Consider the following 25,847-nt stretch of genomic DNA (forward strand, 5'->3'; position numbering starts at 1 on the left):
ATCATCCAAGACAGAAAATTTGATGGTTTCATTTCAAATAACTGCAGGACAAGCAGATAAAATTATTGCAAGGTTACAATATTGAGTAAAGCTTGGTTTGTTTTTTGTTTTGTTTTATTTTCCTAACCACTTAAAACTTTTAGTGAGGCAATGCTTGAAATTTTTATGTCAGATCTTGCAGGCATTAGTATATGCTCAAAATGTACTGCACTGCAGTAGAGGTGACATGCATTATTTATCCCAGTCAAGAGTAGAGAAGCTTACAACCTAAAGAATGCATGAGTAATTTTGCACCTTCAGCTCCATCAGTCTGGAAGAAAAGTTTTAGGGGTTCACTTGCACAGGCAGAGAGCAACTAGACAGTGACCTGGCCTCAGTTATTCATGTCTTTGTCACCACTCAGCTGGACTACAGCTGGAAGTTGAAGCTAGATAGATGAATTCAGAATGAAAATAAGGTGTAAAATTTTAACAGTAAGAGTAATTAACCATTGGAACAATTTACCAAGAGTTGTGCTGGATTCTCCATCACTGACAATTTTTAAACCAAAATTGGATGTTTTTCTAAAAGATATATGCTTCCTATAAGGTCAGACCAGATGATTACAATGGTCCCTTCTGGCCTTGAAATTTATTAATCTATAAATACTACCAGTTACATTTTTGAGGCAGTCTTTCCTGGCAACATTTCCACAGTCTCTCTACTTTTCTTCTTTTCCAATTATTGCCACTTGAAACTGAAGGAACATAAATTCACACCGTGTAGCGGTCAAGCATAGGAGTTTATTACACACAGCGCTGGTGGAGTGTCACCTTGCTTATTAAGCTCAGAGACACTGTCAATCAATTGATTACAATAGAATATATAGATTTTCCATGGGCGGGGGAAAGTGACGGGGTAGACTGTTCCACACCCCGGGATAGGTTTTGCAGCAAGACAAGATAGCACATTAGCCAATGGTTAACAGGTTACATAATGTCTCCACCATGGTCTCAAGTTAACTTTTAATTAATACTTGGATAAAATGTTATTAGTATAAAATATATATGTTGAATTCTGATTTGGGGTCCATAGGAATGAAGCAACTCCTTTGATTGTCCAACAGGTACATTCCTATGGGTTAAAGCAAAGAAACAGTGAAAGTATATGACAATAAAGATTGTCTCCTTTGTGTTTTAAGGCAGGCATTGGTCCCTGGGAAAGAGAGGAAGGAGGAGGCCATATCTTATACTGACATGTGCCAACCTTTCATAAACTCAAGATTGGATATGTGGGAACAATATCTCCCTATAAACCCTTCAAAACAGTCACTGCTTAACTATCCATAAAAATATATTTGTATAAATATAAATTCCATATAAGCTGGAATTTAAAAAAAATGTTCTGTTTCTCTGTGATTGTCATAACATTAAAATACTTCTGTAAGAATCAGATAAACACTAATTCTCTTTTTTGCACATTGACCGTTGTCAAAGGTACTCCTGCTTTTCTTTGGCTCGAACACTGTTAGAATATTTGTCTTAGCTGGGCCTGACTGTGGTACTACCCTAAAGCTAAAGAGTAAGAAGAAGTGCCCAGTCAATGCTGGGAAAGTAGCATAGACCAGACAGAAGCAGGAGAGACAGGCATTGAGTAGAGTGGAAGGAAAACTCAGTGACGAGTAGGAGGTGATGAAGAGGAGAGGCAGGAAAAAAAAGGCTATGGGAAATAAAAAGAGTGGGGGGCAGGGTGAAAATTAAGGTGCAATTTTAGGTAAAAGGAGCAATTGCCCCCACAAAGAATCTTGATAAGAATGTAAAAATGGCCATACTGGGTCAAACCAATGGCCAGCATTCTGTCTTCCAACAGTGTTCAGTACCAGGTGCTTCAGAGGGAATGAACAGAACAGAGCAATTATGGAATGATCCATCCACTATCATCTAGACCCAGCATCTGACAATCAGAGGTTTAAGGACAAGAGTATGCAGTTGTGTCTCTGACCACATTGGCTAATAGCCATTGATGGACCTAGTTTCCAGGAATTATCAAATTCCTTTTTAAATCCAGTTATAATTCTGGCCTTAACATTACAACTCTGGCCTATGGCAATGAGTTCCACAAGTTGACTGTGCTTTGTGTGAAGTACTTCCTTATGTTTGTTTTAAACCTGCTGCCTATTAATTTCACTGGGTGACCCCTGGTTCTTGTGCTATGTGAAAGGGTAAATATCACTTACTTAGTCACTTTATCCACACCATTTGTGGTTTTATAGACCTCCAATATTCCCACCCCCCTTAGTCGTCTCCTTTTTAAGATGAACAGTCTCAGTCTTTTTAATCTTTCCTCATATGGAAGCTTTTCCATCCCCCTAATCATTTTTTTTTTGCTCTTCTCTGTGCGCGTTCCCAATTCTAATACATCTTAGATGTGGGCAACCGGAACTGTATGCAGTATTCCAGGTGTAGGCGTTCCATGGATTTATATAGTGGCATTATGATTTTTGTCTTATTAGCTATCCCTTTCCTAATGGTTCCTTACATTGTTAGCTTTTTTGACTGCTGCTGCACACTGAGCGGAGATGCTTTCAGAGAAGTATCTACAATGACTCCAAGATCTCGTTCTTGAATGGTAACAGCTCATATAGACCCCATCATTTTGCATATGTAGTTGGGATTATGTTTTCAAATATGCATTTCTTTGCATTTATCAGCATTGAATTTCATCTGCTATTTTGTTGCTGAGACACCCAGTTTTGTGAGATTCCGTCATAACTCTTTGCAGTCTGATTTGGACTTAACTATCTTGGGCAATTTTGTATCATCTGCAAATTTTGACATCTCACTGTTTACCCCTTTTTCAAGGTCATTCATGAATATGCTGAACACCACCGGTCCCAATACAGATCCACCATTTACCTCTCTCCGTTCTGAAAACTGACCATTTATTCCTACCTTTTGTTTCCTGTCATTTAACCAGTTACTGATCCATGAGATGACCTACCTTCTTATCCCATGACAACTTATTTTGCTTAAGAGCCATTGGTGAGGTACCTTTTCAAAGTCCTAGTACAGTATATCCACTGGATCCCCCTTTTCCACATGTTTGCTCACCCTCTCAAAGAATTCTAATAGATTGCTGAGGCATGATTTCCCTTTATACAAGTCATGTTGACTCTTCCCCAACAAATCAAGATAATCTGTGTGTCTGATAAGTCTTTTCTTTACTATAGTTTCAACCAATTTGCCTGGTACTTTATGCTTACCAGCCTGTAATTACCAGGACTGCTTCTGGCACCATTTTAAAAAATGAGTGTTACATTAGCTATCTGCCAGTTATCTGGTACAGCAACTGAGGGTGTCAGAGGCATTCTCCACGTTGAAGGATCAAGCCCCACATTTGCATTCAGGGCAAAACCGCTGTTCTGAAAACTGATGGCTGGGGAGCAAGAGTGCTCAGGATGTAATTTTACTACCAGAAGCTGGATCATGGAAAGCTATCATAGCCTGTTTGCATTCTGAACCGGCAAGATCTGCAACTGATCTGAAACTAATTGTCTTCTGTCTTGTGCCTACCATATCATCAGGGGCGGCTCTAGGTATTTTGCCGCCCCAAGAACGGCAGGCAGGCTGCCTTCAGCGGCTTGTCTGTGGGAGGTCCCCGGTCCTGCGGATTCGGCGGCAGCCTGCAGGAGGTCTGCTGAAGCCATGGGACCAGCTGACCCTCCGCAGACAAGCTGCCGAAGGCAACCTGCCTGCTGCCCTCGCGGCAACCAGCAGAGCGCCCCCAGTGGCTTGCCGCCCCAAGCACACGCTTGGCGTGCTGGTGCCTGGAGCCACCCCTGCATATCATATTTCTGTTATTCAGTTCCCATGTCAAGAATACACAGGGTCACATTTCTGGCCATTTTATCCTTCATTAGTCCAAATTGTGATAGCTCAATCTAAATCTTTAGATCAGAAACATAGTATTATGACGTTCTGTATCTGATGCACATTTGTCTGAGGTGAAATGCAGCCACTATCTGAATACTGGAATTATTGTTTTCCATATACCATCCCTAGAAGTGTGTGTAGATAAGCTCTTTCTTCTTGTTTACAAATACTTTTTTTTTTAAACTAAAACAATGAGCAAAGGCCTCCCAGCAAAGAAGAGAAGAGGAGCTTCTTAGGGAGATCTGAGGCTAAAGCTAGAGGAGTAGGGAAATTTTATTTTTTTGCTTTTTATATTTTATAACATTTTGAAATTATACTTTATTTTAAAAAAGTAACTCTGTCTGACACCTCTCTGTTTGTTCTTCCTTCTTTCCCTTTCCTTTTTCCTTCTCTCTAGTTTTTTTGTTGTTTTGTTTTGTTTTTGTACATTTTTTCCTGAGTCTAATTTCTCCTCACTTCCCTCTTTTGTTTTTTCAGTGTTGTATTCTCTGACTGAAATTCACTCCTATGCAGAGTGCAGCACAAGGCCTATAAACCACTTGTAGAAGACTGGATGAATTTCATCCTACTTCCGACCTTCTTTCTCTCTCTTGTCTTCCTCATTCATCTTCCTCTCTTCCCCATCCTCAGTATCTTGCTCCTTCCTTTCTTCCCAGGCCCATCTTCAAATTCTCATCTCCTGACCCCAGTTTTCTCCAGTAGAGGATCTAAGTTCTGCTGGACCTCTGCCAGACTCCATGGACTGCTTGCAGAAGTCTTGAGAGGTCTTCCCTTGTAGCCCTGTCCACCAATCCAAGCCAGTTATATTAATGTTTGGTCCAATCCAAGTCCCACTGAAGTTAAAAGGAGTGACTCCTATTGACTTTAGTGAGTGTTGGTTCAGCCCTCTTGAGAGGAAAAACATACACTGGGATAAAAAAAATTCCAATCCAATCTGTAAAATGTTCCTTTTTTTGTCCTGGCCAACCTAGGCTTTCTTCCCTCTTGCAGTGTATTCCATCTTACTTTGGATTTAGTCCTAGTTATTGTAGTTTTCCTTTTGACCTTTAACAGGTTTCCATGAAGGAGAAAGTTCTGTTATATAACACGGTATATTTATAGCTTAGTACTGAGCATGTCTGACAAAATGAAAAGAGGACTAGAAGGACAGTGGTGGTATCTCATTAAATATTTTATAGATTGCCATATAGAGAAATGATCCTTCTGAAAGTTCTCCCTTGCCATCCCTCTTAACAAGTACTTGATTAAGCCGCTTCAGCTGTAATCATTCTAACCTGTGGCTTTCCTAAAAATAACATCCAATTTCAAGTTAACACCTTCTCCTCCTGCCTCCCACACACACACACACACACACACCCTTTCACCAGTTTCCATGGAAACCTAATTGGAAAACTTATATATGCCAACCATCTCAAAGATAACTTTTCATGAAAAGAAAAGGCACCTTGGATGCAATGAGAACACATCACTAAACCTTTATTGTTTTCAGTGTGATTACTAAACAGCTTACTTGAGCAACTGTGGTAAAGTGGATTTAGCTTTCTTCACCAAAGAGCAGCACATGGTTAGTGCATTTCAGGACAAAGCTCTTGTCTGAGATATTTATTCCCTTCCAAGGAATGTGTGGCCCTTTTCATCAAATTAGCATGATTTGAATCTAAATATAGGCGTGTTCTCAGTCACTGGATGTGTTTCCCAAAATATGTTAAATGCTTCAGTTTGGGAAAGAAAGGGGAAGAGAGGACAAAAGTCTTTGTTGAAAGGTAATAATATATCCCAAAGTGCCTGATATTCTTTTGATCAGTAAGCATTTTCTGCTGCCTGAAAATCTTCTCCTTTGCCTTTTCATTGATCCTGAAATAATTGTGCAGATCTCTCTTGTCAACTTAACTTTTATGTAACTTTGAGATCATTGCACTGCCATAAAATGGGATTGATCATTGTATTCCCATGGCTATTTATTGGTCTGTTCTACATTTTTTTCTACTGTACACCTTTTTCTTTTTTTTGAAAAATAGGACAGTGGGAAAGAGGCTACAAGACGGGCTTACTCTTCAGTTGCATCTCCAGATCACTAGGATTGTTATTTCCATTTGCAGGCCTGCTGAGCATAGTTTGTAATACAGCACTCTACATGTCTCTTTCTGTACCCACCAGTGAACGCTGCAGCGTAACTTTGAGGGAAATAAATGGGTACAAGTTCAGGATTTTCTAGTTTCCCAGGATTCCAGCAGTAGACACAGAAGGTATACAGATTGAAGTAATGGCATATGGGACAAAAAACATCCACATAGTCCTTATCAGCATAAAATCCAACCAAAGAAATCTAGCCTCCACCTGGTGGTTTCACAGTACATGGAGGATTTTCATACACCCTTATCATTAATGTCAGTTATCTATGTAAATGGAATGTATCCTAAGAAGAAATAGATGCAGGGTAGCATAACTTGAATTTTTGCCACATGATTCCACAAGGAGAGGTTCCTCTTCTTTCTTCTTAGGTATTTATATGGCCACTGTTACTGTAGGAACTCAGCACCTCACAAACTTTAATTTATTTAGCCTTACAACACCTCTGTTAAGTAGGGAGAAGTATTATTATCCTCCCGTTTTACAGATGGGGAATTGGGAGACAGAGGCTAAATAACCTGCCCAAGGTCATCCAGAAAGTCTATGGTGGAGCAGAATTGAGACCCAGACTAGCATCTTAACCCACTTAACTGTCCTTCCTCTCTGTCTCGGTGAGGACATAAAATAGCCTGAGATTTGCTTTTTTGTAGAACAAAAGCAGATCTTAACATTGAACAATAAGATATCAATTTGAGGCAGGCGACATTTTGAGATGTCATCCTATTTTTATCTTAATTCCCTCATTAAGAAAGGTCATGTTGGTGGGTGGTGTCTACTGTCTAGAAACAAATAGCCACGACTGTCTTTTGTAACACTAAGAAGCAGAAAGTGGATAGGAACACTCTTACACATGGTATGATATCTATCCTTCAACATGATCAAAGTGAATCATAAATGGTCCCTGTCTGCCTTTTTACCATTTTCAATGGAAACCTGATGCTAATTCTGTGCTGATTATCTGTGTCAGGAATCATTATACAGGAGAAAAGCACAAACAGAAAAATATATAGTCCTTGTCTAATTTGGGGCAATATAATGAGCCTCAAAACTTAATATTTTTAACTCATATGAGATCCCTGTTATAAGATGTAATCAATTTATTGTAAGCAGTTAATAAGTATTTACACACTTGGTAACACTGATAAATTTTCAGGTGGGTTGTTTTTCAGACTTTTTTACATCAAGAACAAAATGCAGTTTTCAGCTGCAGTCCTAGATGAACAACTGTTTTTCCTGAGTAATATATTTTGAGCATAAGCATCTAAACAGACAGTTCTTCTCTGCTGTTTGCTAGAAGCAGTGAATACACTATGATTTTGGCAGATGGGAATCGGTATAATCTGTTGGTTATAAACAAAAGAGTTACTGATGAAATGTCACCATCTGTTGGCATTGTTGAAATGCTCTGAGTCATACAGTCGTTACTTTTCACTCTAAAGTTTTCTCAGAAATGGCCTGATTATGAGTAAACTAGACACATTACAGAATTATTTTCTCAACCTTCATTTCTGTAAAATAAAAACTTGATTTTTTTGTTGTTGCAAAAATACCCTACTGACCCACAATGTAACACGTAAACGGGATATCTGTCTAGTGTAGTTCTTAGTACATTTTTATTGATTTATTTATTTATATGTATTGCGGTAGCACTTACAGCAGTGGTCCCCAATTTTTTTCCATCGCACCCCCTCCTTACTCATAATGGAACCTGTCTGGGCCCTCTCCGGGAACTGTGATCGGGAGCCATAGCTAGGAGTGGGGCCAGAGCTGTGGTCGCGAGCCAGGGCCTGTGGTTAGGGACCCAAGCTGGGGTAGGAGTGGGGCTGGAGCAGAGCTGGGGGCAGAGTGGGGCTGGCCAGCACTCTCTCAGTGGGGCAGGCAGGGCCCTGCCATGTCCCCCGAATGTTCCTCCATGCCCCACAGTTTGGGGTCTACTGTCCTGGAGGCTCAGTCATTGTATTAGGCACTGTTCATACACACATAAAAAAAGATGGTTCCTGCTCCAAAAAACTTACTGTCTAAGTATAAGATGAGAGAAAACAATATAACACTCAGGCAGAGAGAGGCAGGGAGCATAGCACGAGGGAATAGTGAGACAATTAAGATTTGTGTAGCAAGTAAACCACACAAATTACCTTTTCGTGTAATATCTTTGGTACAGTTATTGTATTATGAATAACTGTAGAGATTTCACACGTATCTTAATAAAAAAAACACTTGTACTGTGACAGGTATTAAATAAGTTTAATGGGGAAGACTATAAAGACTATAATGGTAAGTTATTCTCTTCACTGACAGTTCACTGAGGCAGTCAGTTTGAAAGGAACAGAATTCATATATTCTGATGGTTATCTAGAATACTAAAGAATTAGTTATATTCATAACATGAATAACATATATAGTTATATTTTCCTTGGCATATTCTGATCCACATTTTCAAATGAGGCCTTTAAAATGCACCTGCAAAATTTGTTGGCACATCTGTCTGCTTACACAAATGTATATTTGCATGGACAGATGGACATTTACACATGTATGGCCTGATTTTCAACCTAACTTTAACCTGACCTCTGTGCAACTGCAGTTGTTATTAGGCTCAGTTTAGGAATCCAGGCAATGAAGATATCTAAGTACTTCACAACACTCACAAATGTATGTTTTTAGCATTCTTCGTTGGCAGTGCCCTTTGTGCTAGATTGGTATCTGCTTACATTTTTCTCAACTGAATCTCACCAAAGAATGAATCTTTTTGCCCTCTTGCTTTGTTTCTTTCTTGTCATTTCATGAGGGAAATATACCTAGTATTGTTAGACTGGCACATTGATTTCTGGTCATACAGGCAGCCAAAGAGCATCAAAATGAAGTTTCATCATTATTAAAAACCAGGAATTTTAGTAAGGACACGGAAATCCATTTACACTTAAAAGTACTCCCAAAAAAATGTATCCCGCAGATGGGTTTAATTCAGAAATATTGCAAGCATTCTGACTGGTCTAACTTGAGTTATTTCACTCATAGAATAATTGAATAATAGAATCATGGGACTGAAAAAGACCTCAGGAGGTCATCTAGCCAAGCCCCTGCACTCAAGGCAGAACTAAGTATTATCTAGATCATTTCTGACAGGTGTTTGTCTACGTTGCTCTTAAATCACAGAGATTCCACAACCTCCCTAGGCAATTTATTCCCGTGCTTAGCCACCCTGACAGGAATTTTTTCCTAATGTCCAGCCAAAACTGCCCATGCTGCAATTTAAGCCCATTGCTTCTTGTCTTATCCTCAGAGACTAAAGATAAAAAAAATTCTTGCTTGTCATTGTAACAACTTTTTATGTGCTTGAAAACTGTTATCATGCCCCCAGTCATCTTTTCTCCAGACTAAACAAAACCAATTTTTTCAATCTTCCCTCATAGGTCATGTTTTCTAGACCTTTAATCATTTGTATTGCTCTTCTCTGGACTTTCTCCAATTTGTCCACATCTTTCCTGAAATGTGGCGCCTAGAACTGGACACAATACTTCAGTTGAGGCCTAATCAGCCCAGAGTAGAGCAGAAGAAGTATTTCTTGTGTCTTGCTTACAACACTCTTGCTAATTCAGTGTAGAATGATGTTTGCTTTTTTTGGAACAGTGTTACACTGTTGACTCATATTTAGCTTGTAAGCCACTCTGACTCCAAGGTCCCTTTCCACAGTTCTCCTTCCTAAGCAGTCATTTTTCATTTTGTATGTGTGCAATTGATTGTTTCTTCCTAAGTAGAGTACTTTGCATTTGTCCTTATTGAATTTCATCCTATTTATTTCAGACCATTTCTCCAGTTTCTCTAGATCATTTTGAATTTTAATCCTATCCTCCAAAGTACTTGCAACCCCTCCCAGCATGGTATCAACCACAAACTTTGTAAGTGTATTCTCTATGCCATTATCTGAATCATTGAAGAAGATATTGAACCGAACTGAACTCAGAACTGATACCTGCAGGACCCCACTTGATATGCCCTTCCAGCATGACTGTGAATCACTGATAACTACTCTTCGGGAATGGTTTTCCAACCAGTTATGCACCCAACTTATAGTAGCTCCGTCTAGGTTGTATTTCTCTAGTTTGTTCAGGGATGAGTTGACTCCGAGTGTAACACTTATACTGTCTCAGAGTCGTGGTGATTTTTTTTCTTTTCTCCACTCCAACCTTTTGTGGATAACTCAGTATTGCTTTTCCCCATTAGTCAGATTTTTCAAAGATTCTGAACATCTTCAGCTTCTGTTGATTTCAATGTGAGTTGTTGGAGCTCATTAACTCTGCAAATCAAGCCCTGATTCTGCATCCTTTACTCTTTCAAATTAGAAATGAAGGATTAGACCTTAAAGACCAAATTGTGCCCATTATAATGTATACGCAACTTCCATTGTTGCCATTGGAACTCGTATGCATATGACTAAGGGCAGTATTCAGACCTAGTAAGGTTATAATGACTTGTGATGTGTACAATATCTTTCTGCTAAGTATTTTCACCAGAATAAGAGACCTGCAACCAATTGTAGTGTATGCTTCCCTTTTTCTTTACTACAGTGTCTGCAAAATCTCTGCTTAGAACCCAGAGTCACATGCAGAATTACAGAAGCTGCCACCTGTTAATAATTCCATAGCCATTCACAGTGCCATGTGGGTGCCTTGTGGTTCTTTGTATTTTTTTTATAGCTGTGTTTTAAATTGTTTGCCACATAAACTGCAGACTTGTGCCTAAATCCCGGTGAAGAGAAACCAGAGAATAAAATGATGCTGTTTTCCCAGTGTGTGCAAACAGTAAAAGGTTTTGGTTTTGAATTGAAGAGACTTTGATTTAGTTCAGATAACTCGCTTTTCATGTCACCAGCTCCAAATTTGTCACTATAATTAGTCTCCTTTCCATCCCTCTGGAGAATTATGTGGTGAGCTTCTGAGGTTTCATAGTTTGCGATATTTTCTATGCCCATGTAAGACAACAGTGGGTCTGATTCTGAACTCATCAGTACTTGGGTAAATCATGAGTAATTCTACTAAAAACCAGTGGAGTTAGTCCTGGTTTACACAGAACAAAAATCAGAATCAAAAGGCATATGATCAGAATGGACAGTACTGCATGCACGAATTGTGTGTTTAACATCTACATGTTCTACAAATGTGTGTGTGTCCATATACATATCAATATATGTTCAGAGTTACCATGATTAAAGATTACTAATTGATGCTAATCTCTAAATATGATAATTCAGAAAATACTTAGTCATTCAGTGCTGTTTTTGAAACTAGTGTTTATGGAGGTTTATTCCTGCTGAGTCTGCTGCTTGAAATATACCCAGGCCACTCAGAAAGAGTTACCTAGGCAACCTTTCAATTGCTTCTTTTGTGCTCCTATTTTACCTCAATAATCATTATTTCAAAGCTAGGTATCTAGCTTCATCTGATTCCCCCACCCCTAGTAGCTTCTACCAGAATCTGGAGATGGAGAGAACAGATTTGGTTTGAAGAAAGTAGTCTTGCACCTGCACAGGTTTTCTAAAGAGGTCAAACTGCCATAGATTATGGAAATGAAGTGCTGAGCATCTGCCTGCTTTGGCAGTGTACAGAAAGATAAAAGGACACGCCAATCTCTTAAACTGTTCAGATGCTTAACGTTCTCTGGTGAGAGTGTGACAAATTGTACCCATATCTGTTTGTAAAACCTTGTCATGATAAATACCTGTGACTCTTCAGTTCACTGTCATTTTTTCATCGCTCAGATTAGTTGGGGATTTCTAGACGTATAGGAACTAACAAGATATGGTCTTCTCTTAACGTGTGTATAATTGGTAAGGCAGCTGCATTTACGAACACATCAAGAGGGGACTGTGGATATGGGCTTGATTGTATCTATGTAAATCTGGTAAAACTCTAGTGAAGCTAATGGAGTGATACAGATATAAAACTGGGAAAACTTAGATCAGAATCAGGCTTTGTGTCCTTTAGTGTTGATAGGGACATTTTAAATGATCGCTTTATCGAGATGACAACCTTGAGTTACTTGTAAAGTCATCAAATGCATGATTTTCTAGTCCTTCCAAACATTTGGATAATTAGGAATGGATTTTGAAACAGAACTATTAATAAGCCCCCAAAATTACAGAGCTGTGCAATTAACTTACCAAATAGTAGATTCTGAAACCAGCCTCTTGCAGCACCGTTAAAAACCTTAGCTAAGCACTGTTAAGACAAGGTCTTAATTCATAGAAACATGAGGATAATGTTCCACAGCACCGGATAAACTTATTTGAAGAATAGTATGTAATTTTCAGAAAGGTGTGAGATCTCAATTCTAATCTCTTTTTAAAATAACTTTTAAAAGTAGGCACATCTCTGCATGCTCTGAGGAAAATCCAATTTATACCATGTATTGCTTTTTGGGCGTTCTCTTACTGAACTCAGTGGGAGACTTTCATGGGGTTGGATCAGTGTAAGTTGGAACTGGTGTAACCTCATTAACATCGCCTCTTTGAGTTACACCAAGAATGAATTTGGCCTCTTGGGCAAAAAGGCCAGAAAACAGGTGTAAGTGTCAAAGTAGTCTAGGTCATGCCCATTAGTGGCATTCTATGGCAGTCCTAAAGGGTCCAACATCACCTGCATGCTAAGGAGTGAAAGGAGGGCAGAGGAAAAGTGATGTAGCCAGCCATAAAGATCCCATGTCACAGGAGAAGTCCCTCCAAGCTTATCCTGTGGTAAAGCAAGTGGCTGAAAAGCAATTAACAGTAGGGTGTAAAAACAAACAAAAACACTTGTGTGTAGCGAGATTAAAATATTGGAGTGAAGGTCCATCATGTGAGTGAGAGTTTTTCCCTAAAGTTTTGCTGGTTAGTTGCTAAAAAATTGATGTGCTGCTGAAAGGTCAGAGGGCAAAACATTATGGATGGTCTTGATTCCAGCCTGGGTTACTCTAGTTTTGCCCAGTATAACCCAGGATGGAGGAAACAGTGGTGGAAGTCTGTCTGGCGATGTGTCAGAGGCACAAAAAGAATACAATCCCTGTAGCCTGGTCTTAGATTATGTATTAATTATATTGATTACTTAAGAATCCCCAGTTATCACTTTGAGGGTTGACAGGTTCTTGCCCCAAGATCAGGCCCAGTATTATTCAAATTATTATATAGTTGGGAACCCTGATGTGCACAGTTGCAACATTCACAATATAGGAACCCTTTGATGTTTATTAATACATTTAGCACAGTTACAAACACCCCAACTCAGTAAGATAGATGGAGATACTACAGAATGTACAGCTGCATATCCGTATACTCACATCATCCCTTGTAGAACAACCTGAAATGTTAGCCATCATCTTCCTCAACACCATCACCTTCCCCATCATCACCAGTGGCCATCATTTTGGCACCTCCCAAGGACTACATCTCTCTCCTACTGCCCCTTTTATAATTTGTTATGCTGACACAGTTACATTCAATGCATATTCAGTAGGAGATTTTTTCCTTCTTATTATTTGTATTTTCTCATCTCACTAATGTTGGAGTGTCTTTTTTCTATAGGTTAGTATTTCAATTATCTCAATTTTATATATATGTCAATTCATTACTATGGCCCTTTTGTGGTTAGGTATCACGTTTGTTATTTCTGTCCTAGCTGGTTATTTTGGTTCTTTCCAAGTTCTAAGTTGTGGTGTATCTGTTAAGCTTAAAAGGGTATGAAGTTAGGAAAGCCCCTATGCCTACCTGCTTTAACGCATCCTTTATGTTAAAGGTTGCGGTTATACATGGACCTTATGCTTTAGCTCCATTTATCTAGGTGAAAGGTCCCAGACATATGTATGCTGACTTGCTGAAGCTAATGTCTTACAGCACATGGGCCTGTAGGTTTCTTGCATTACTGCTGAATATAAGGCAAAGCAGTAAATATAATGATGGTGAGCTAGCCCACTGGGCTACAGTAGCAGTGAATATAATAAAGCAAACTAGCCCACTGGGCAACATCTCCACTCTGCCAGGATGCCTGAAGCTGGTCAGTGCAATCCCAAAGAATGGCTAGCATTGGCAATGGAGGGGCCACTGATTCATTGCATCCCCAGGCAGCCTTTGCCAGCAGGATTCATGCGAAGCTCCAGCTGCAGTTTAGTGCTCCACCCCCCGTGGCTGCTATCACATACCTGGCAGTGTAAGCATAATCTGCCCTTCTTTAGGGACACAGGCTGGTGCAGCTTGCACCTTCCTGCACCAACACTGGCAATTCAAGCCCAATAGTTGTAATATAGCTGCAGCCAATGAGTCTTTCTTCGAAGCATGAAGTTCACATGACTTTCTCCTAAGAGATCGCTGACTTTATTCACCTAACTTACCTTCTATTCACTTCCATTTTTATGACAGAATTCAGAGGACGATGATGAAGAGCAGCCTCTCAGCCTGGCCTGGCCTGACACCCTACGCAAACAGCTCATGTATCTTGCTGTTTTCCCCATTGTTTTTCCATTGTGGATTACCCTGCCAGATGTCAGAAAGCCTGTGAGTACCACACTGTTGTTATAAGCTGATGTGTTTTGTACAATGGAATGGTTTCATTGAACAGTTTCAAACTTCTCCGTCTTCTAGAACATTTTTAACCCCCTTTGGCATAGTTTTAATATAGTTCAATATCCCTCTATTTTAAGGCAAAGATGTGATAAAGAACTTTGTGTGGTTTACAAAGCCTAGTGAATTAATGTAAAAGTAGAGTTTGTGATTTTTCAGCAGTTTCACCCGTGGAGAAAATACACCATCAGAATTCTGAAGCAAACATCAACTTTAAACCAAGTATTAATGATTATCCGGGCGGTATCATTGTTAGGGTGACCAGATGTCCCAATTTTATAGGGACAATCCTGATTTTTGGGTCTTTTTCTTATATAGGCTCCTATTACCCCCTGCCCCCGTCCCAATTTTTCACATTTGGTGTCTGGTCACCCTAATCATTGTGAATGTGTTGCCATTATCTGCATAAATCTTTATGGCACAAAGAGAGAAACTCTTTCTTGTGGGCCTTGATAATTCCATTTCTTGATGTCCACTATGCATTACTTAACCCGATAGGGAGTTTCAGGAATGTGCAGACCCCTAACAGTTCCTGTATCCTAGTGTCTCCGAAACAGCAATAAAGTCTGTGCTTTCTCACTTTACTAATTAAACATTAGTTTAATCTAAACATCTAAATACTCACTTGAAGAATTAAACATTCAACTTTAGTCAAATAAAATGGTTATATATAATAATGTCACTTTGCACTTCTGAAGCACCTTTCAACTTAGGCTCAAAATGCTTTACAAAGAAAGGACCAGGTTGCATCACAGCTTCCTCTGGCAACTCATCAGCATGGCCAAAGTGCTAACAGGGCTTCTCCTGAGAGCAAACAGTCCTTAAGACGCACATGGTTCTCTGATTCGAAGCCACAAACATACTCTAGCAACCCCCATTGGCGTGTCAGTCTTCAGAGTGGTTGTACTCAGAAATGAATGCAGCCTCTGCCAGTATTACTATCTGAGCTGATTCCCTGTGAGTTAAAAGAATGATGATGCGTGTCCTCCTGACTTGGTCTCTGAGTCTCCCTCTTCTTCCCTCCCCCCCTCCCCCCTTTTCAGTCTCAGATCTTGGACCCAATCAAGAAACATGCACAGGAGTGAGAAATGTGGGACACAATACTAGGGTAACAGCTGACTCTCGCTAACAAAAAAGAGGATTGTAATGTTAAGACGATACTGTTTGCCCACAAATGTCAGGGGAACAATCAGACCCTTAGGGCATGTCTACACTACAGGCTCTACAGTGGCATCTATTACCTACATTGACATTAAAACACCTTACAACTCACCTAGCGGTGGTAGCAGTGTTGATAGAAGAATTGTTGCCTCAACATAGCTGTGATTAGGTCGACATAACTATGGTGTTATGGGGTATGAATTTTTCACAAACCTGAGAAACATATCTAGGTTGATCTAAATATTAAGTGTATACCAGGGGGTAGTTAATTAAGCCCCACAACACCCCTGCGAGGAATGGTATGTAATGGATTTAAAGGGATTACTTCATCCAGCATTAAAATGCAGCTCCATCCTGGTTTTAACGGGGCAGAGCAGTTTATGGCAAAGTGAAGAAGAGTACCATAGAGAGACAAGGTGGATGAGCTATTATGTTTTACTGAACCTCCTTCTGTTGGTGAGAGAGACCAGCTTTCAAGCTTTACAAGTTACACAGAGCTCTTCCTTAGTTAATTGACACTTTAAGGGTTTTAGGAAGGCAGACTATAATTATCAGAGCCACTACACAGGGGGTTAACATGTCTACTTTTACTAAAAATGCCATTGGATGTCTTTTTACCACAATTGATCAGAACATTTGATTTGCATCCCATCCCAGTGATGACTCCTCACCCCTGAACACCATGCTAAGGTATTGGTTCAGTATTGATTCAAAGGGAAGATTGCCACCTATTGGATCCCTAAAACCACTGCCTGCAGCACTTAGATTTTCCACACTTGAACTGACCTGGCCTGACTCTGCTTAGCTTATCTGACCCTACTTAGCTTGTGACATCTGACAGGGTCACTGCACAGCATGGGCTCACCACACGACACAGTACAGTGGAAGATTAAATACTTAAATTCAGTTCTGAGACCAGTGCAGGCACGTTGTACAGGTCTAACTGAAAGAGGGATTAGGCCTATACAAATCAATTTTTAAAAAACATTTTTTATTTTTAAGATGTTTTAACACAAGTACAATTACATTTAAAATGGTCATTAATACCATCAGTGTGAAATCTAGACAGCTTCAAAAAATGAGTTAAAAGTAGTTTCAGTTATTACATCTGCCCGTGAGTCCTCCCAAGACAATTTACAACGCACATTTGCGTTTTATTTTATTTTGGTTCGTTTGTTTCAAATGTTTTATTAAGGCAAGAAGAAAAATAACCAGAAAAAAACAATATCAAAAGATTAATTACGCCTAAGGCATAAATTTCATCTTCATTTGGCAGTTATGGCTCTGATTAAGAGAGAGAGTTAAGCACATGTCCTATGTTAAGTACGAGTCATCCCACTGAAATAAAAAGAAGTAAAAAAATATTTTAAAATATATTGTTTTCTCTAGTTTTTTTCAGGAACAGTAATCTTAATTGTTACTTTTTAAACATTTTTACACACAGGTTTGATTCCTAAATATAACTGTCTCTTGAATGCAAGCTTACTCAGGCAAGCTTTCATTAAAAGGAAGTTTAGCCTGAGTAAGGACTGAGTAAAAACGGAATAAGATGGATTTAGGAGTTGGCCCAGTATTTATATTATTTACAATCTCTTGGTTATCACTTTAGGATGAGATCCAGCAATCTTTCCACATGCAGACCATCCATTAATTTCGTCCTGATCTTTGTGTTTGCAGTCACTGAAGGTTGGATATTAATAAAAATGACTGTAATAGTTTGTCATGTCCTAGCTCTCTCGTATTTACATATTGAAACAGTAATAGCTCATAGACTCATGAAAGCTAAAAAGTCAATAGCTCGATTAATACCTCAGTAAGTGTTTTAATCTCTTCTGCTCAGTTCAAAAATAGATTTAAAACTGCAAAGTGAGGGGATGTACAAATGTATAAGGGTCTAAATCAGTGTTCTGAATTCTTCCTCCCATCACATTTCCCCTCCCATACACTGAAAAGCTTCAGTTCAGTGCAAAGAACACAAGCTAAAATAAGACTGTCAATTTGTTCTTTGATAAAGAGTTCTCAAAAGGCATAAATTTTCACTTTTCCCTTCTAACTTTTGTGCTTTAATGGTTTTTTCTTTTAGATTTCAAACAACTATTTTAAAATGTGTTGTTTAATAACATATAACAGCATACAGTATGATACAGGTTTCAGTTTTGTATTGGTCTTTATTTTGCAGTCTCATTGACTATTAATACGAATCAGGATGTATAAAGTTATACACAAAGGATTTCAAATTCTATTCTCAATTACACCTAGACATGGGAAGTGGTGTGCATTATTTTGAATAAAAATCTCAAACTAACTGCAACACTACTTGTAATAATTTTTATTCAATTGCCTCAAACATTTATATTGTGTGAGACCAGTTGTTAATAAAAATATTTAATGAAAATCAAAAATCTTATTAATATTCAAGTGACTGTAAAAATCATGTGACGGTTTACATCAGAAGTGCTCACTCCAGATCTGGCCCATTGACAAAAAATAATTTATCCCAATAGGACATACTATATCATAACACAAAGGATGAAGTATAAATGTATATACTGAAAGTCAATGGGTGGCAGAAACTAAAGAAGAATTTGATTCACAGAAAGGAATGGCTTGTCACATGGGAATAGCAGGAAACAGAGCCTAATATTATATGCAGTTTGTAATCACATGTAATAATAACAGGATAGGTAACAGGATGTATCGATGTGACAAGCTGTTTACTTTGAACATTACTGTGAAAGAATTAACCAGATGGTTGCAGAAATTCTCTGTGCCCAGCTGCCTAACTTGTCACAGATGCTTCATTAGCTTGTTTGTGTCTAAAATTCTCTGGCTTGCTCCTGCCTGTCACCCCACCCTTACCACCCAAAATAGTGGTTGATTATGATGGTTCAAAGTGTGCTTCACAATTCAGATTTACATGTACAGTCTGAGTCAAAGGTTTGAGCAAACCTATGGCAACAGTCAAATAGATTTGAAGGCAAACTAAACACTTTGGACACAATTTGCAAATGTGATCATTTTGATAGGAAATTCAAATTCCCTATTTGGAGGCTTGTGTTGGCAGTTAAGCACATAAAATGAGCACTTGTGTGCTAAGTGCAGATTTGAGAATCCAGATAGAGCTTTGTACGTCCTCTGTGGGTGCCCACTTCTGAAAATTGTCCTCCCCATACCTTTCTTCTGAGGGTGTTTTTCCTTTTCTCCTTTACCTTCCTTTCTGAATATATTTTAGCTGAGCTGAAGGGGGAAGTATTAATAGGGTTTACCAGCACTAGAACAAACTACAGTCAGTTCTATAAATCCTTATGGTTTAAAGAATGCCAAATTTAGCAAAACTCTCTAACATGAAACACAATTTTTAAATCAGTGGGATCCCTGCTGTCTTTGTTTTTGTTTTTCCTGAATTTATCCAATGTACAGATAATTACTATTTTATTTTATTTTTAGAAATGTAACTACTGTGGTCTATATATTAGTTGAAAAGCAGCTCCATAATTAAATCAGTAAATGACCCATTTTAATAAGCATTTGCTAGCTTAATAAACTGTTTACTTAAGACAACTGCTTATGGAGCTAGACCCATCCTCACTGTAATGCTGTTGAAGTAACTGGCAGTACATTACGGATGGATTTATTCCATAGGGATTTATCAGTTGGCTTTTTGTTCAAATGCCTTTATTAATAATAATAGCTAGATGTTGTAATAATAGTAACTCATATTTGCACAGGGCTTTTCAGCAATAGATCTCAAAGAGCTATACAAAGGATGTAAATATCATTATCCCCATTTTACAGATGGGGAAATTGAGGGACAGAGAGGTGAAGTGACTTCCTCAGAGTCACTCACCAAACTAGAAGCAGGGCCAGGAATAAAACCATGTATCTTTAGTCCCAGTCCAGTGCTTGATCCACTAGACCCCGCCCCCAACTGCCTCCATCCTTTTCACTCTGAAAAAAGAAAATATAATAAGGCTCAAATTCTGCCATGGTGCTAACATGGGGAAAATCATTATGCCTATCAGTGGCAGATTAGACATTGGGCCAACAGAGCCCGTGCCCAGGGGCCCCAGCCAATTGGGGGTCCAGAAAAATGGGCACCCCCTGCACCCCAACCCACTCCACCCACTGAGCGCTCCAGCCGGGGAACAGGGTCAGGGCGTGGGAGCTTGCTCTGCCCACCCACCCGGTGGACGTGGGGGCTGGAGCACCAGGTGAGCGGACCCCCCTGTGCCCCAACCCCATTTCCCCAGCAGGAGTGTCAGGGGATTCGGGGGGGAAGGGGTGTGGAGGGGCCCCCACGTGCTCTGGCACAGAGGCACCACAAAATCCTAATCTTCCCCTGGTGCCCAGGCAGAGTCCCATTAACTACAATGAGACTCCATATAAGTAGAACCATTATTATCTACAGGACTCTGGACAAGGACAAAGATGTGCCCGCACAGACCCAATTTCAGGATCAGAGCCTAAATGATCTAAATATAATGAATGATAAACTATATCAAATGCCTAGAGTAATAGAGAATAAAGAGTTCACACAAATAAATGTACATATGAGACAAATATATGAGGTATTAAGATTAAATATAAAATAAAAGCGCTAGTAATAAAAGTGGGCAAAGGTAAAAAAATCCTTTATTTTTTTGCCAAACAATTAAAGGCTCAACACCTTGCAGGATCAGGCTCTAAGAAACAACACATTTGCTGAAAACATTCTTTGATCATAATCCTCTTCATTTTAAACTCTGATATTTTTCAACTACCATTGGGAATTCTGTACAGATGTGCCCCGGGAAAAATATCTGAGCAATGAAGGCACTATGTAAAAGAAACACCAGTCCAACAAATCTAGATTCAAGCTACTAAATTCAGACGACATCTCTAAGTGGAAATGGCATATTTACTGTATGAACCATGCTTTTTGATTTGTCCTGTTACCATGACCACAGCAGAGCCAACTGGTAATAAAACTGGGTGCTAGGATCTTTATAAAGCAACCATTACAACAACTGCATACTCCACTGGAAAGAGATGTTGAGAAAAATTGCTGTCTGACAGCTCTGACTAATTCTTCTAGGAAAATTTTTAGAACTGACAGCTCTGATTGTTCCCAGGAGCTTGTGAATTACTCGCAGGGATGACTATCAGAAACTTTAACAATAATTACAATCTAATTTTTTTTGAAGATCCAGCCTCAGAAAAAACAGTACTCCCACTCTTTTTTTCAAATTCGTCTGTATGCAAATTATTACAATATTTATTGGATTTGTGCATGATTTCAGCTTCTACAATTGGCACAGGTTTTACATTTTGCACTTTTTCAGTTAAAATGTTTTCTCTTTTAAAAATAGATAATTAAACTGTAAAGTCTGTTAAAGTACACATAGCCTTGAACTACTGCTTATCAGCTAATTATAATGGAACAAAATTGGCTTAGACAGTCAGAGTGCTTGTATGCTTTAAAGTTACTGACATAATTCTCAGCTATGCAGTTTTCTGCATTATAGTTGATTCCATGTCTGATTTGCATAAACACTATATCATTATTTTACAACAACCATATGGTATGGATAACCCTGTACTCTGGTTGACTGACAGCCATTATTGGCCAATAGCTAAAATTTGAATAATTCATAGTATTGTTATTTTTGATGACAAGAATATGCAAATCCCTCTGCTCTGATTGGCTCTCCTAGAATTTTAAAGCTGATTGCCAACACCACGCATACCACCATCTCACTGCCTTCAGTTAAAGAAAACACTACAAATGTACACAAAATAAGAAAATAATCCAAAAAGTTGAAAAAAATGGACTGTGAAAATACTGAAATGGATGTCTAAAAAAAAATCATCCTTTTGAATCATTTGCCCCATTCAGGCTCAGTCCTACTCCCACTGAAGTAAAATTACATATACTCATTGCAGCAGCCAGAAGTGTTGTTTTGACCATGTTGGTCCCAGGATATTAGAGAGACAAGGTAGGTGGGGTAATACATTGGACCAACTTCCACTGGTGAAAGAAACAAACTTTCAAGCTATGCAGAGCTCTTCTTCAGGTCTGGGACTACATTGGGACTGTACTTTGGTATAGCTTGTTTCTCAGGGGTGTGAAAAATCTGCCCCCTGAGAGACAGTTCTACTGACCTAACCCCTGGTGTAGACCAGCTCTAGGTTGATGGAAAAATTCCTCCATCAGTTTAGCTACCACTTGTCAGGGAGATGGATTACCTACACCAGTGGTTTTCAACCTGTGGTCCATGGACTTCTCTATTTTCTGAGGAGTCCACGAAAGGTCGTCGTTACCATAGAATAGTTGTTTTCAATTTCTGGTCCACGGGCCCCCTGGGGCGCCACAGACTGTCTAAAATGTCCACCTCCATTCAAAATGTTTTAGGGGTCCGCAAATTTAAAAAGGTTGAAAACCTCCTGTTGGCGCAAGTAGTATCTACAGGCACTCCATTTAGCTTGCAGTCACCCACACAAAACAGTCCCTGAAGATTGTGCTGCCCCAGGAGAATGCCTGTTCTGCCTAATGTGGGTGGGTTGAGTGGGTTCTGGTCTATGAGGAGGTAATGTATAGTAGAGCTGGCCTTGAATTTCTGTGAGCTCCCTGAAAAAGAAGTCTTTAGACTGACTTAAGTATGCGGAATGGACAATATTCAAAGAGTGCTTGCTCTCTGACTGTAATTGCCGTCATGTTCAGGGAAAGTAATGGGAACATTCAGTACATTTCTGAGCCTAATTCTCTCCCTGCAGTTGGAAATTACTCATATGCCTATATGGGGAGAGCTGTGCTCCAGAGAATGGAGGAACAGACAGAGGCTGCATGTATCAGACATCTTACATTCTGAAATGATAGTTCAAATGGAAGCTGCAGGATTCACCTAGGATTTCATGGTTTGATCTGAATGCACCGTCTGAGGAAGTTACTGGTTGGAGAGTTTTGCTAAGCAGGAGAATGGCCTGTAGTTAAGACTAAGATTTTTGTCATGGTTATTTTTACTAAAAGTCATGGACAGGTCCCAGGCAATAAACCAAAATTCACAGGGGAGCCCGTGATCTGTCCGTGACTTTACTAAAAACAATCGGTGCCCGGGGATAGGTAGGGGAGAGGAATGGAGTCCGATGGGGTGGGGGACTAACAAGCCGAGCCCCCCACAATGGCAGGGGGCACAACCAGGGGGGTGCATAGCCCTCACTCCAGAGCTGGCCACAGCTGCGGGACAGGGGTGCGCGGCCCTGGCTGCAGCCTCCGCCAAGCCCCAGCTGCAGCCGGGGTGGCATAGTGCCCTGGGAAGCTGTGAGGGGGGTGCGTGGCCCCAGCTGCAGCCCCCCCCCCAGAAGCCGAAGGGCAGGGGCTGCAAGGTCCTGGTTCCAGCCCCAACTGCAGGGCAGGGGCACACAGTCCTGCCTCTAACCCTGGCTTCAGCCCCAACAGCTGAAATCCAAGAAGTCACGGAAGTCTGGTAAAGTCACAGAATCCGTGACTGCTGTGACCTCCATGACTAAATCGAAGCCTTACCTGTAGTCTGTGAGCCCAAAAATTAAAAGCTAAAAGGAGTTTCACAGACAGAAGTGCTGTAGAGTCCAGCCACAATTACAGGCTAGACAGGCTCTCCCAATGGAGAGCACTTACTCACACAAGCAGTCCTAGTGATCATTCACATAAGCTTGTAAAACATTACCACTTGCTCATTAAAAATAATCTGATGTGAGTGAGAGCCAAAACAACAGTGACTTTAAGGAATGTTTGTTGTTTAAAGTCTGAATCATAAAAGGTTACGGTTGGAAGACATCTCAGGAGGTCATCTAGGCCAACCCCCTGCTCAAAGCAGGATGAACACCAACTAAATCTTCCCAGCCAGGGCTTTGTCAAGCCAGGCCTTAGAAACCTCTAAGGCTAGAGATTCCACCACCTCCCTAGGGAACCCATTTCAGTGCTTCACCACCCTCCTAGTGAAATAGTTTTTCCTAATATCCAACCTAGACCTCCTCCACATCAACTTGAGACCATTGCTCCTTGTTCTGTCATCTGCCCCCACTGAGAACAGCCTAGCTCCATCTTCTTTGGAACTCCACTTCAGGTAGTTGCTGTCCTTGCTGAACCTCATCAGATTTCTTTTGGCCCACTCCTCCAATCTGTCTAGGTCACTCTGGACACTATCCCTACCCTCCAGTGTATTTACCTCTTCCTGCAGCTAAGTGTCATCCACGAACTTGCTGAGGGTGCAATCCATCCCATCATCCAGATCATTAATAAAGATGTTGAACAAAACCGGCCTCAGGACCAACCTTTGGGGCACTCCGCTTGATGCCAGCTGCCAACTAGACATTGAGCCGTTGATCGCTACCTGTTGAGCCCGACGATCTAGCCAGCTTTCTATCCACCTTATCGTCCATTCATCCAATCCATACTTCTTTAACGCGCTGGCAAGAATTCTGTGGGAGACTATATCAAAAGCTTTGCTAAACTCAAGGTATATCACATCCACGGCTTTCCCCATATCCACAGAGCCAGTTATCTCATCATAGAAGGCAATCAGGTTGGTCAGGTATAACTTGTCCTTGGTGAATCCATGTTGATTGTTCCTGATCACCTTCCTCTCCTCCAAGTGCTTCAAAATGGTTTCCTTGAGGACCTGCTCCATGATTTTTCCGGGGACTGAGGTGAGGCTCACAGTCTGTAGTTTCCCAGATTCTCCTTCTCTTTTTTAAAGATGGGCACTATATTTGCCTTTTTCCAATCGCCCGGAACCTCCCTCGATCACCACGAGTTTTCAAAGATAATGGCCAATGGCTCTACAATCACATCAGCCAACTCCCTCAGCACCCTTGGATGCATTAAATCCGGGCCCATGGACTTATGCATGTCCAGCTTTTCTAAATAGTCCTTAACCTCTTCTTTCACCATTGAGGGCCGCTCACCTCCTCCCCATACTGTGCTGCCCAGTGCAGCAGTCTGGGAGCTGACCTTATCTGTGAAGACCGAGGAAATAAAAGCATTGAGTACTTCAGCTTTTTCCACATCATCTGTCACTAGGTTGCCTCCCCCACTCACTAAGTGTCCCACACTTTCCCTGACCTTCTTCTTGTTGCTAACATATCTGTAGAAACCCTTCTTGTTACCCTTCACATCCCTTCCTAGCTGCAACTCCAATTGTGCTTTGACCTTCCTGATTACACCCCTGCATACTCCTCCCTAGTCATCTGTCCAAGTTTCCACTTCTTGTAAGCTTCCTTTTTGTGTTTAAGCTCACCAAAGATTTCTCTGTTAAGGCAAGCTGGTCACCTGCCATATTTGCTATTCTTTCTGCACATTGGGATGGTTTGTTCCTGCGCCCTCAATAAGGCTTCTTTAAAATACAGCCAGCTCTCCTTGACTCCTTCCCCACTCATTTTAGCCTCTCAGGGGATCCTGCCCATCAATTCCCTGAGAGAGTCAAAGTCTGCTTTTCTGAAGTCCAGGGTCTGTATTCTGCTGCTCTTTTTCCTTCCTTTTCTCAGGATCCTGAACTCGACCATCTCATGGTCACTGCTGCCCAGGTTGCTACCCACTTCTACTTCCTCTACCAATTCATCCCTGTTTGTGCGCAGCAGATCAAGAGGAGCATGGCCCCTAGTCGGTTCCTCCAGCATCAAGAAGTTGTCCCCAACACTCTCCAAAAACGTCCTGGATTGTCTGTGCACTGCTATATTTCTCTCCCGGCAGACGTCATGGTAACTGAAGTCCCCCATGAGAACCAGGGCCTGTGATCTGGAAACTTCTGTTAGTTGTCCAAGAAAGCCCCGTCTACCTCATCCTCCTGGTCTGGTGGTCTATAGCAGAAGCCCATCATGACATCACCCTTCTTTCTCTCGCCTCTAAAATTAACCCAAAGACTCTCAACAGGCTTTTCTGCAGTTTCATACTGGAGCTCTGAGCAATCGTACTGCTCTCTTACATACAGTGTAACTTCTCCACCTTTCCTCCCCAGCCAGTCCTTCCTGAACAGTTTATACCCATCCAAGACAGTGCTCCAGTCATGTGAGTTACCCCACCAAGTCTCTGTTGTTCCAGTCAC

General features: G+C 40.4%; 1 protein-coding gene across 2 annotated transcripts in view; it reads left to right on the top strand.

The window, feature by feature from the left end:
* Positions 1-25,847, top strand: part of SLC24A2 (solute carrier family 24 member 2) — a 204,641-nt gene that overhangs the window by 168,692 nt on the left and 10,102 nt on the right. For both annotated transcript variants that reach the window (XM_045020327.1, XM_045020328.1), the window contains one exon: positions 14,428-14,562. In XM_045020327.1, coding sequence (XP_044876262.1) covers positions 14,428-14,562 — 135 coding nt within the window. The remainder of the gene's footprint in view (positions 1-14,427; positions 14,563-25,847) is intronic.

This window comes from Mauremys mutica, chromosome 6 (assembly GCF_020497125.1).
Source record: "Mauremys mutica isolate MM-2020 ecotype Southern chromosome 6, ASM2049712v1, whole genome shotgun sequence".
NCBI lineage: Eukaryota > Metazoa > Chordata > Testudines > Geoemydidae > Mauremys > Mauremys mutica.